The 13,721-nt window shown below is 34.1% G+C and overlaps 2 protein-coding genes across 3 annotated transcripts; both read left to right on the top strand.

Annotated features, from left to right (window-relative positions):
- LOC147405298 (integral membrane family protein) lies at positions 1 to 4,208 on the top strand. 2 transcript variants are annotated; one of them, XM_086432973.1, is made up of 6 exons: positions 1 to 283; positions 1,445 to 1,808; positions 1,976 to 2,046; positions 3,144 to 3,242; positions 3,359 to 3,503; positions 3,839 to 4,208. In XM_086432973.1, the coding sequence occupies exons 1-5, from the start codon at positions 23 to 25 to the stop codon at positions 3,464 to 3,466; spliced, it is 903 nt and encodes a 300-aa protein (XP_086289099.1). In that variant the 5' UTR covers positions 1 to 22; the 3' UTR covers positions 3,467 to 3,503; positions 3,839 to 4,208. The 2 variants fall into 2 exon arrangements, with proteins under 2 accessions (XP_086289099.1, XP_086289101.1); XM_086432975.1 differs by having other exon boundaries at positions 3,819 to 4,208.
- A 5,643-nt stretch (positions 4,209 to 9,851) lies between these two features.
- LOC147405297 (chalcone synthase-like) lies at positions 9,852 to 11,536 on the top strand. Its single transcript, XM_086432971.1, has 2 exons — positions 9,852 to 10,136; positions 10,245 to 11,536. Exons 1-2 carry the CDS (start codon positions 9,959 to 9,961, stop codon positions 11,246 to 11,248), a joined length of 1,182 nt encoding a protein of 393 aa, XP_086289097.1. The 5' UTR covers positions 9,852 to 9,958; the 3' UTR covers positions 11,249 to 11,536.
- Positions 11,537 to 13,721: the final 2,185 nt, after the last annotated feature.

Raw genomic sequence — 13,721 nt, 5'->3', positions numbered from 1 at the left:
ATAATTTTCTCTACTGTCCCAAATGGCCTTGCTATTGTCTTCCACCTTCGTCACAGCAACCACAAAACCGCATCTTCGACCAATAATCTCACCTACATGTAACAATTTTGCTTCATCTAGGGTTTCTCTGCGTTCTTCTTCGCCTTCTACTAGGGTTTTATCGTCTCGAATTGGATCGATAAGATGCCAAGCTCTTGGAGAAAGCTCTCAGAATTCTCTCGAACCAATAGTTTATCAAGGAATTTATGGTCCATGGACTGTCGATTCTTCAGACGTCCGAGAGGTAATTTTTCATTTTTTTCCCCGAATTAGTCATATTTTTTTGTTATTTGAATTTATTCCGTAGTTTTAGGTTCAGTTTTCCACTTGGCTGGTGTTGATCGACTCCTTTGAATCTTGGATTTTGTTAATATGTGCCCTAAAGGCACACGTTAAAGTGCAATAAATACACTTTGAAAATTGGAATTTGACGGTATTTTGATATAAAAAAAAAAAAAATTCTTCAAGAAGGTGATTTTCGGTACAATATCCAATTTCCAAAGTGTATTTATTGCACTTTAACCTGTGCCCTTAGGGCACACGATAACAAGACCCGGGAAAACTTCTGTGAGTGCTGCTTAATGGCCATTATTTTCACTAGGAGGTGGCATGTGCAAGTACACATGTATCTAAAGGGCTTACTTGTAACTTAAAATATCAATTAAAGAGTGGTTTTGAAGATAACACACTAAAAATGAAATTTTTATAATTTTGAAAACTAACCAACCTCATTTTAGAGAGGTGGGATTGCAATTTTCTTGGTTTTTGACTGAAATAACCTTGATTATATTGAGTTTAATGTTAAGGTGGGAGCATTTTTGGAATCTAGATTTTTGTGTCGAACCACTACTACCCCACCTTCTATCATTATAATAGGAAACAATAAGCATAATATATTGAAATGCTTAGAAGCTTATTACTAAGTTTATTTTAGAGATCTGTTATTGGCACCCTAACTTTTACTAAGTATATATATTATATATAAACATAATATATAAGTGAATGGTTGAGAATAAGTAAAAGTTAGGGTGCCAATAGAAGCTCTCTCTCTCTCTCTCTCTCTCTCTCTCTCTGTTTTATTTATTTTTATTATTTTGCTAGGTTTCTATTTGAACAAGTGTTATAATGTTGAGATTATAATTTGAGCCAAATCTTTTTAATGGTCGAAGGGTTTGTTTTAATATTTAATTGGGGCGTGATAAATAAATTAAGAAGTTGAGGTGTAATAAGTAAAAGTTGGGGTGCCAATAGTACCTCTCTTATTTTATCTTATAGTTTAAATCTGGCAATAAATTACAAATAATATTGAACATATATATAAGCTTTTTAAGGAATCCATTGATGTTGTTTAATAGTCAATTGTGTCCGAGCACTTAAAAAAGTTTGTTTTTATGAATTATTACAGGTGATCCTATATAGATCAGGGTTAGTGACTGCTGCTGCATCATTCGTAATTGCTTCTTCAACTGCATTTCTACCAGATAACACCATCTTGAGAGATGTTGTAGAACATAATATCAATTTGTTGTATGCACTTGGAGCTGGAGGACTAGGCTTATCGCTATTCTTAATTCACATTTATGTAACTGAAATCAAACGCACCCTTCAAGCGTTATGGGCAATTGGCATTTTAGGATCTTTGGCAACATACCTAAGTCTTGCTCAACCTGCTGGTGAGAGCTTGCCACAATACATTGTTCATAACCCGACATATGTATGGTTTGTTGGACCCCTTTTTGCAGCATTGACAGGACTCGTATTCAAGGAAGGTAATAGACATACATCCAAATAAGCTCTTTGTTTTTCACTTTTGTGCGTGTGATTTCTATTTGATTGTAATTTGAAAGCCTATTATTGTCTAGTCAAAGAGCTAATATGGCTCCATTACATTCGCACATTATTTTCTTCATTTAATCATTTTTGTGATACCATGTAGGGCTCTGCTATGGAAAGTTGGAAGCTGGTGTTCTGACATTCATTATCCCCATAGTACTTCTTGGGCACCTGGTATTTTTTTTCTCTCAAGTTCTCCATCACTGATACATTAAGAGATTGAATAAGTTCTAGAGACATCAACCAACATTGGGAGGTTTAGAAAGTAATTTCTAGGTTCAATAGTTGACCAATTTTTTATAATTCAAATGAGACTAGCAGTGAAACTCTTAAACTAAGCAATAAATTACTTGGTAAAGGTAATCTCTTACTAGAGAAAATTAACGTATCCTTCCAACTAGGCCATTATTACAGTATATAGTCACAAAAAGGCATTGTTTAGGTCATGTTTAAAAGGAGTTTTGTACCTAAAGCAATTAAAGTCAGTAAAACATATTTTTTAAAGAACAAAAATCATTTTTATGTTTTAAACACATTTTTCTTACGTTTATAAATGTGTTTATTTTATTTTTATTTTTCCCAAATTTTTCAAAGAGAAAAAAGTTAAATATATTTTTTATTTGTGGTAAATTTTTGTGGCCTTATGATTTATTGTGATTAAGTTCATGAATGTTTTCTAATATGGGATTTAGTTCATAATATAGGATTTTGGGTTATTAAGTTTTTTTTTTAGTTCAAAACTATATTGAAGACTAAAAATAAATGCCTAATGTACTACACACATTTTTTTTGTTCTATAATTTTTAATATTTTCTTTTATTTTTATACTTCTTTTCAATTACTTTCTCTTTTTCCGAAGTTTTTCCTTACCGTTTTAAACCTGTGCTTCGATTTTGTGACCATTGTACAGTCTATCAACATGATTCAACAGCATATGGGTACATATTGTGCACATCTATAGGTGAATCTTTGATTGTTTCATTTTGCATAAGAAAATCCCCCATTTTTTTTGGAAGATCAGAAAAGACATGGATGAAGTGGTGAAAAGAACCACTATAACCCAAGTGAATGTCATCTAATTGGTTAAGCATTTGTTTTTTGTTTCCCATGTTGAACCAATCAAATGGCGAATATTTCTTCCATTTATTTGATAGGAGCCTTGATCACCTCATATAATCTGTAATCTGACTTAGTCCATTAACCAAGAGACTTTTCTCTTCTAGCTTTAAAATTTCATCTAGATGATGATGGACTCCAATTGGAACATACAGACAGGTTTAATGGATGAAGGGGCGAAACTCACTCTATTGGGTATATGGATGGCTCTATTTGTGGTATTTTCAGCAAGGAAGTTCACTCAGCCCATCAAGGTACTTTGCTAATAATATGATTTCTGGTGTTGGAATATACTACTCAGTTAACAGTTTCACCTTTTTAAGTTTAGAAATCTGTGGCCTTTTCTGAGTTCGTGTCATTTATGTTCAAGGATGATATTGGTGACAAATCTGTGTTCATGTTCAATTCTCTTCCGGAGGAGGAAAAGCAGACAGTGCTTGAGAAACTTGAGCAACAAAAGTTCAGTCAATCAGAATGACGTGCAGCCACAAAGTACCCCTTATTTTAGCCAGTAGGTATGTGTTGGATAATACTCTGTTCCACCTCTCCACTATCTTCCATCTATAGAGAAATACTTCCCCCCCCCCCCCCCCCCCCCCAAACTATATATATAAATATATATATATAAAATTAAAAAAAAAAAAAAAAGAAGAAAAGAACGGGCCCTTAGGGGTACTTCTTTGGCCCGGAAATCTTAACTAGTGATCATCTTTATGAGCATAGCTTACTAAAGTTGCACTGAATAGAAATTTTGAAGGTTAAGAGTTCTCTTTGAGGTAGTTCTTTTTTTGTTCTCATAGAGTGTTAAGAGTCCCTAGTCATGTTGACAGTTCAATTTTGTTGGGCTCAGCAATATGTAGATATTCACACTCCTTATACGGCCTGCAAGCAGTGAAGTTTTGCTAAAATTTCCTATTATAATATAAGGGCAGCATGCAACGTGATGAGAGCACTTCAAAACAAGCCATTGAGATGTATCTATTCCAAAAGTATGCTCTGATGCTTGCCCTGCTCTTTGTCGTACGCATGGCATTTCCGTTGCTGCTGTTGTCATTATTAATATTATTTACCCGGCATTTGTATTCATATAAATCCTATGTGTGCACTTATAGTTCTTTGTAAATTTTCACTTTTACTTGTGGTCAACTTGATAGATGGGCAAGAGGACTACTGTCTTTGGCCAGTTTCTCTCTATTTAAGATTATATTTATGTTCTTCTCGATTGTTTCTTCATTCCATGAGAAAAATTGGAACCCTTTTCTCGAACTGTATCACCAAACAATCTTTGAGTAATAAACTACCCTGAAAAGCAAATACCTCTCATTTGATTTAGTTCTCAACCCAACAGAACCACAGTAGAAGAAATGTTATATATATCAGAAGATGGAGTGCTCCTAGTCCTAGTTGTATGTGGCGGTTATGTTTGTTCGCAAGAATGGATTCCTCATCAAATCAGTTTGGGATGCAACATAATTCATAATTTTTATTTACGATGCAATCGAAGTGAATTTTTTTATAATGTGTAGTAAGTACAATTGCAACGAAGTATCATCACTGTAATGCATGGATTGATGTACAAGAATAACTGGAAACTTCCCTTCCCATGATAAAAATGAGATATTTTTACATTGTAAAATGGAAATATTGAGAACTTTCTAGTTTATAATACATGAACATTTCATGGTAAAAATAAGATATTTCTATGTTATAAGCAAAAATATTTCATGGCAATTATGAGAAGTGTTTAGTAGGATTTCCTTCAATGCTCTTCCATTGACTAATTATGATCATAATGCTTAAAGAGATAGTAAAAAACAGTCCATAACTTAAAAGTGTATAGATTTTAGGCTCAAGATCCGTTGACTCCTAAGAATGACTCGTGAAAAAAACACAAGATCCTAACCCTTTAAATGCAAAATCCAATGGTTGAGATTTCTCCTCAAGATACATCTCTATGAGATTTGTGTTGTCATGATACGCATAAATCTCAACCATTGGATTTTGTAAAGGGCTGGGATCATGTGTGTTTTTCATGAGTCATTCTTAGGAGTGAATTATAGAACACAATATCATTTCAAGATTCCATTTTAGGTGGTATAAAGAGTAATGATTAAACTTTCTTCACACCTTATTTATGTCAAATAACCAAATCATTCATAACTTAATCAAAGAAAATTACTCTAGAAATATGACAAGTGAATTATAGAACACACCATCATTTCATCTTATTTTAAAGAAGTTAAATAGATTTTGAAAATGATTTATTTTAAAATCAGCAATATGAGCATTAAAAGTATGTCAGGTGGCCTACCTAGAGTGAAAAGGTATATGTACCTTCTAACTTGCAAAAATTACATTCTTTGACTTTGATTATGTGCTTCAATTTCGTTACCTTGAGTTTTTCTTGGACTGAAAAACACACAAGACTATTAAATATGATTGGTTATGGTTTATGTAGAGGTTGATTTTGTGATAAATTGACCCTTATTCCTGATTTCATCATTAAATACACAAACTAATAAAAAGAACATGAAAAAATAGAGAAGACCAAGGTTTTTTATATGGTTTAGCAAACGTGCCTACGTCTACGGGTTTAGGAAATCATTTCACTGTAAATCTCACAGTTACGTAACCTCCTCACCTCCCTTATATTTTTTCCTCCTCTCCCCTTCTTTACAATGGTCTCAATGCCTTTAAATAGAAAAATCTTGAAAAAAGTTATAACCATAATTAAGTTACAATTGACCATATTACCATTTATTCAAATTAATAATTACATAAAAATTGTAATAATTCTCTTAAATTAGGATTCTTTTTTAATAAGATAGAATTATCTTCAAATGCTGCGACATATCCGTTTCGAGATGCGTGTTGATAGTGCAAATGAATGATCTGGATAGGAGACAATTTTATCCCTCCACAGTTTATATTAAAGTATGTTTGACTATATCTTCCTTTAGCTTATTTAAGACTTGAATAAATGTGTCTCCCTTTAAAAGTGTTTGAGGGGAGATTCCTATTATGAGTTGAAGGTAGAATTTCTTGGTGAAAAGAGAATCTAATGAATAATGTCGTGTAGAAATAATAAGAATATGAATTAGTTAAAAGCGTGTTGAATAGAGAAAAGAATATAGAGTTGTGAGAAACTATTCCCCTTGATGATTACTAAAGAGAACTTTTTCTCAAGATTCTATTTTAGGTGGTATAAAGAGTAGCCTTCCTATAAAAATCAAGGTTGCTGAATTTTCTTCAAGCACATTTAAGAAGTTCTTAGTAGAGTTGGATAAAAGCTTTTAGATGAATTCATATCTAGTAGAGTTGAGGTTATGAGGATTTTTGGGAGATAATTAGAGTAATGAGAGGTCTTTAGGGATGCATAGGATGAAGGTGAACGTATGGGAGTGTAAAAACTTGTAGATTTGCCTAAGTTCTTTTATATAATGAGGTTAAGTATAGAGAGGGATAAATTAACTAGGGTTAGATTAGTTAATTAAGATTAATTAAAATTTTCACCCTACTTAAGAGGTGGTTGGAATTAGTTTAAGTTAAAGGTTAAGTTAATGACTAAGTAGGGTAGTGCATGGAAGTTAATTTGATATTTCTCTCTTAGTTAAAGATATGGTATCATTAAACAAAAATTTGGTGAGTTGCACAATCAAAATAAAATGTCAAGTTTAATGTGATATAATGTGATTGATTGCATGGTAGGTGAGTTGGACATACGACAATTAAGTCTTACATGCAGGGCCATGTGTAATGATATGCAACATTTAATGTTGTTGATGTGAGCAACCAATTTAAGGTGAGAAGAGACATATTTATATCTAGTGAGCTACATATAGTAACATCTAAGTTACCTTAGAGGGATGAAAATTCAGATCACCCTTCCGGGCTTGTTTTATGTCTGATTTTGGTGTTTTAATAGTTGATTTGGGTTATTACATCCTCCCTCCAAATAAAAATTTTGTCCACAAAATCAAAGACGTACCTCAAGTAATAAAAAAAAAAAAAAATGTATGGAAAAATTAGGTTTGGAGGTGTATTTAATGCCTCATGACACATGCCCTTAGGGTACACGATGACAAATTATATAGATTAGGTCAAATTGACATGGCAATGGAGTCACTTCACTAGTTCAACATCAACTTTTGAGGGCACCAACCACGATACGTCATTTTTTTGTGAACACTAATGTCCCCACCTAAACTTATCAACCACTAGTAGCCATTGGATCGACTATGGGCGTGGCTCGAGTGTACATAATCTGCATGCCTCATTTGCCTCCACTCCCTCTAATTTTTAGCCTCCCTTTCAATATTTGAAGATGACATTGCCCCTTGACTAGGTCTTGTCTCATAACATTTTTGAACTTTCAAACAAAAATATCTTAATTTTTTATTATCAAAAACTTTCGTTTTCAAGCTCTTCAATTGTACTATTAACTATAGGTCCCCCCTCCCTCCGAAAAATAAAATCATGGCTCCTCTCGTGAAATCAACCTATCCTCCTCCATGAGTCCCGTCCGCTTCAAAATTTCGAAGCAACCCTCTTCATTATAAGACACATGGCATTTTCTATTTATTTCAAACCCTTACATTTTCACTAAATTTGTAAACACCTCCTTTGAAATGCCACGTGGAATCCAATGGAGAGGGTTTTGAAGTGGGCAAGCTTTTCCCCCGCAATGTTACTACCTACAACCAGTTTCGAAAGCCTTATTATGCCTTTGTGGGCCTCTTACCCAAACAAATTAACAAACCGTTGTGATGGAAGAAAACTCGTAGAGATTCCAACAAAAGTGTATTTGTGACAAAATCTTTGCAGATCCGAAGAAAAGTTAGAAATGTGGGAACTGCTGAGGCCACTGGACCTTATTCACCTTCCTATTTAATGCCAACCACAGTGCATAGTAGTGTGACAGAGACGTCCAACCACCAATTTCACCTAAAGATTACGTTTTCTCTTCTCATTGGAGCTTCTTCAATCCGTGCCAACTACTTCTTTGCACGAACGCAGATATTCATCCAATAAAAAAAATGGAAATTTAATTCTCCATCAAATCAACGGTTGAGATGGGGAATCATCACTGAATCTTAGTATCAAATGCATGTCCATTTATCTCAACCGTCTGTTTGATGGACAACCTCAAACATCGTATGAGAAGTAAAGTAATTTTATGAGAAACGAATGATTCTATGAAATACTAAGTCCAAATAGTGACGCGTCACTTCTAATAAGAAGGGATTTTGAAGATTACATAATAAATAAATAAAAAATACTTTTCTAATTTTGAAAACTAAGCAAAATTATAATTTTCTTGGTTTCTTTTTTTTTTTTTTTTTTTTTAATAACTAAAATGACCTTTATCATATTAAATTTAATTATAGAAGTAAGGGTATTTATGGCCACTCAAATTTTTGGTATCTGACACTTCTAGTCTACCTTCACTCATATAATATGTTCTCTTTTCAAGTCTAGTTCCTATTTATTTGGGGTGGCGAAATTAAACCCTCCTCCCACACATAAAGATTAGGGGTGTCAATGGATACCCATTTACTTGGAATCGAACCAGAATCGAAATCGAAAATCTTGATTTCGATTCTTTTTTTTATTGGAATCGAATTGATAGGATCCAAAATCATTAGATTCTATTCGATGGGTACTTGCGAGTATCCGGAACCAATTTATTTTGTCATTATACATGATAGAAGGTTATCCTATATTTTAAAATTAACATATATGATATAAAATTCTTCAAATTTCATACAAACTAAACATTTGAGTTTAAAATAAGTCATTTCTTTTTAAATTTATTACTTGTATAGGAGATAAATTTTAAAATTTGAAAATAAAAGTCATTAAATCATATTTTCAGTGGAACAAAATATTATTAAGTTAATACTTTACAAATAATATGTTATTTTTTAGAAGAAATTTATTTTATAATGATTTTTGAAATAATTTTTCTCATTTGATTCTTGAGAATCGAAACTAATAAGTACTCGTGATTTTTGACGATTCTTGTTTCACTTATTTTAAAATCGGAATCAGAATCGACAAGAATCAAAATCGATAAAATATAGTGGTTATTGTTCTAATATGCATAATAATAACCGAATCGGAACAGACCCATTAACAGCCCTAATCAACAAATGCCATGTAGTCACAATCAATTAAAGTCTAAGACAACTCCTTTTCATAGTTTCCTTGGATTGTTTGTGACTAACGTGGCATGTGTTAAGGTGAGAGAGGTGGGTTTTATTCCTCCACCCAAGATCCACATGATTTGTACTATTAGGATTTATTGTGATTCTCACAATTCTGACGTGGAAATACATACATAATCATAGATGGTTTTTACTCGTATCACCAAGAAACACATCTATGGTTTGTGAGAATCGTAGTAAATACCATGTGTCATTCCAATATTTTCGTATTTAAAAAAAAAAAAAAGATTCTTGATACGTTGGTATCTTAAAACAGTATTTGTACCTGACTGGTTGGATACGTAACTGCATATGGCAGGTGGTTGTGTATCCCGAGGGAAAGAATCTACTGTTGTTTGCACATGCCACGTCGGAGAGTTTTTGAGTCCCAGCACTGAAAATTCAAACCATCCATGAGACGTACGTGGAGCAATGAGAGACTTTACAAAAGGTTGATGGAAGAAATTATACCAAATCGTCAAAATGTTGAGAAGAAGAAAATAAAATAAAAACTCACGTGTAAGAAGAAGAACCATAGGTTCAACTAAATAACGAAGAACCCACGTGGTTTCCCATCTACCCCACTCTACAACCAACCCATTAACTTGTGTGTGACTATAAAACTGACTATATCCAACTTTTCTAAGAGCACAGAAGAAGTTACTTGTGTTGACGTTTCTAAAGATCAGTTTGAGAGTTTTGATATATAGTAAGTGTTGTATCAAATTTTTTTTTTAAAAAAAAAACTAGTTAATTAGCCCATCATGGTGACAGTGGAGGAAATCAGGAAGGCTCAGCGTGCTCAGGGTCCAGCCACAGTACTAGCCATTGGAACCGCTACTCCTTCCAACTGTGTCTACCAGGCTGACTACCCTGATTTCTACTTCAAAATCACTAAAAGTGAACACCTCACCGATTTGAAAGAGAAGTTCAAGCGAATGTGTACGTCTCTCTCTCTTGTTTGATTTTCTTTGTGTGTGTTAAAAAAAAAAAAAAAAAACAAGTCTTTTTGTACATAATAATAATAGACTTGATTGGACATGTATGCAGGTGACAAATCTATGATTAGAAAACGCTATATGCACCTCACAGAGGAAATTCTCACAGAGAACCCAAACATCTGTGCTTACATGGCACCATCACTTGATGCACGTCAAGACATGGTAGTCGTTGAAGTTCCCAAACTAGGTAAAGAAGCCGCATCAAAGGCGATCAAAGAGTGGGGCCAACCCAAATCAAAGATCACCCATCTTGTATTCTGTACTACTTCGGGTGTAGACATGCCTGGTGCGGACTACCAACTTACAAAGCTCCTTGGTTTACGACCGTCCGTTAAAAGATTTATGATGTATCAACAAGGCTGCTTTGCTGGTGGAACTGTACTTCGTCTTGCTAAGGATCTCGCAGAGAACAATGTTGGTGCACGTGTCCTTGTTGTGTGTTCCGAAATCACTGCCGTTACTTTTCGTGGTCCTACTGATACTCACTTGGATTCTCTTGTGGGCCAAGCACTTTTTGGTGATGGTGCAGCGGCTGTGATCGTTGGTGCTGACCCAAACACGTCCATCGAACGTCCACTATTCGAACTCGTTTCTGCTTCTCAGACGATTCTTCCTGACTCGGATGGTGCCATTGATGGACATTTACGTGAAGTTGGTCTCACTTTTCACTTGTTGAAAGATGTACCCGGGTTGATTTCCAAGAACATTGAAAAGAGTCTGCTAGAAGCTTTTGCTCCAATTGGAATCAGTGATTGGAACTCCTTGTTCTGGATCGCTCACCCAGGTGGCCCAGCCATTCTCGACCAGGTTGAGTTAAAACTCGGTCTTAAGGAAGAAAAACTCGGACCCACTAGGCACGTTTTGAGCGAGTATGGTAACATGTCGAGTGCATGTGTGTTGTTCATTCTTGATGAGATGAGAAACAAGTCTCTTCAACAAGGGAAAGAGACAACTGGTGATGGGTTGGAATGGGGTGTGTTGTTCGGCTTCGGACCCGGTCTGACCGTTGAAACCGTTGTGTTGCATAGTGTCCCTACTGTTGTCAATAACTGAGTCGTGACTCAGTGCCTTTGAATCGTTTATGATGGATTAATGGGTATTTTAGTTTAGGGTCAAAGAGAGAGAGATGAATGGTTCATGTGTTGGTAGGACTATTATTAGGTCCCAACTCAGAAACCCAAAAACAAATAAATGAGAAAAAAGAAAAAAATCTCTGATCGATCTTAAATAAGAATTATGTGTGTATGTAGTAAGACTATTTGGTTTGATTAGGATATTTATGTATGTGTAATGTACTTGATCTTCTTACTTAATAATATTGGAAGAATTTATTTGTCCCTTCTTATTATTATTATTATTATTATTATTATAATATAATAATGTTTTGGGTAAAACTTTTCTAGCTACAATGCCTCGAAAAATAAATAAAGAAACAGTGAAAAATGTACATATAACATACTTAATGCGTTATAACAAAGAGTAATGCCGGGGTGACATTCAGATTTACTGTGATTCTCACATTTCTGACGTGGGGGTGTGCACATAACTGTTGATTCTCTTTAGTCATATCTCGAGAAAATTCATCTTTGATTATTGTTAAGGGCATTTCTCGGAGATAGTGACATGAGAAAATCCAAAGAAATTATAACTGACTTACCGAGTCAAGTGGAAAGTGAATCATTGAGCTGTATCAAACCGACTTTCATAAATATTGGTCAGATGCATGTAAGATTTGATAGGATAGATGAGACAACTCTGTCACTGACTAGACAAATGTAACAACTCTTAGCTTGACAGATCTGTTTAACCTGTCGTTGCCCTAACAGGTCAAGCATAGCAGCCCCAGCAAATGATAGGTCAAGGAACATGCACAACCACATTGACAAAAATCATTGAGAGGATCGTGGAAAATCTACGAGCCAAGAACTCTATAAATATCAGATTACAACTCACATTAAAAGTTAGAAAAAATATTCCTTGAGAATTCTTTATTAGCTCTACATTAATTCTAACTTGATTGTCAGAGTGGTCATGTAGTAGGTCATCCACTGAGTTGGAAATTTCTAAGGAGGATCTTGAGGTAGAGCGAAAATTTGCATGTACAGCTATCACACTAACGTAGTGAGAATCACAATGAAAAACAAAGTCCTCCCAGGATTTTCCATAAAGAGTAATGCTGGGGTGACTTTCAGATTTACTACGATTCTCACATTTCGGACATGGAGGTGTGTACATAACTGTTGATTCTCTTTAGTCGTATCTCGAGAAAATTCATCTATCACACTAACGCAGTGAAAATCGCAGTGAAAAACAATGCCCTCCCAAGATTTTCTTATAAACAAATAAGGGTGTTAAATCGACTAAATCCTAGACGATAGTGGGAAAAGGAAAGTCCTAGAGGGACTTAATTTGTTTTTCACTTTGTTTCACACTGCATTGATGTAGTGGCCATAGATGTGTTTCTTTGAAATATGAGTCAAAAACATCTATGGTTATGTGCACATCTCCTCATAGCGCAGTATGAAACGCAGTGAAAAACAAAGTCCCCCCCCTGGGGAAAATATAGCGAAAGCAATTGCACTCTTCTGAAATAATTTTTTATTGGATATATGAGATTACTTTAGCTTAAATTTTTAACAGTAAATCCCAAACCACTCCCATTGTCCGTTGATGGATTTACACACTACACACCAAAAATATCATGAATCAACTCCAATCATTTAAAAATAAAGTATTTATTATTTTATCATTTCGATTAATTATTTCTTATTGAAGAATTCAATAAATTTTCATGGGTAAATTCTAATCATAGGTTGAAATGGTGAGAATTACGTTGACAAAGCTTAGCCACTCAAATTGTCATATTGTTTCTATCATGATCGTCGATCTTGTGACAGTAGTTATCACCTTCTTGAAGTCATGTAAAGAAAATGTGTTCTGATAATTTTCTCATTTCGATCATATTTATAAGTCACGATCTACTTTTCAGATAATTGTGCATTCCAAAGGATTTTTTTCAACTAGTTGTCATCATTGGGGTTTAAATGACTCATTTTTTAAAAACTCGAAATTGATTTATCTATCTAACGACAATTAATATGTCACTAACATAAATATTTGACCTTTCGACCTAAGGGCATATAATCAAGCAATTACCCGTATTCAGGATCCTTTTGGAATCAAGCATGTGTTTATGGGAATTGCGTTGTGGACACGTGTATAATGATTATTGCTCTCTTTTTTTCTTTTCTTTTCTCATATGATATGATATTGATTTGAATTACCAAAAAAATCAAATCAATAATAAAGATTTGACCATGAAGAATTAGTGGTTCTAATAGTAAGAAGTCACCAATCAAGTTGAATGGTAGCTCCAACAATGGTTCCATCTATACAATTAATACAACAAAAAAGTAGACTCATAAGATATAAGTTTAACATTGAATTTTTGTGATTGAATATGAAAAATTGTACCCTAAGGATGTGTACGATTATGGGTGTTTATATAGTCATTGTGTGAGGAGCT

This window comes from Akebia trifoliata, chromosome 3 (genome assembly GCF_017979445.1).
Source record: "Akebia trifoliata isolate Shusen 1 chromosome 3, ASM1797944v1, whole genome shotgun sequence".
In the NCBI taxonomy this organism is placed as follows: Eukaryota; Viridiplantae; Streptophyta; class Magnoliopsida; order Ranunculales; family Lardizabalaceae; genus Akebia; species Akebia trifoliata.
Note: the sequence above shows the minus strand (reverse complement) of the source record. Positions and strands in the feature narration are given on the sequence as shown.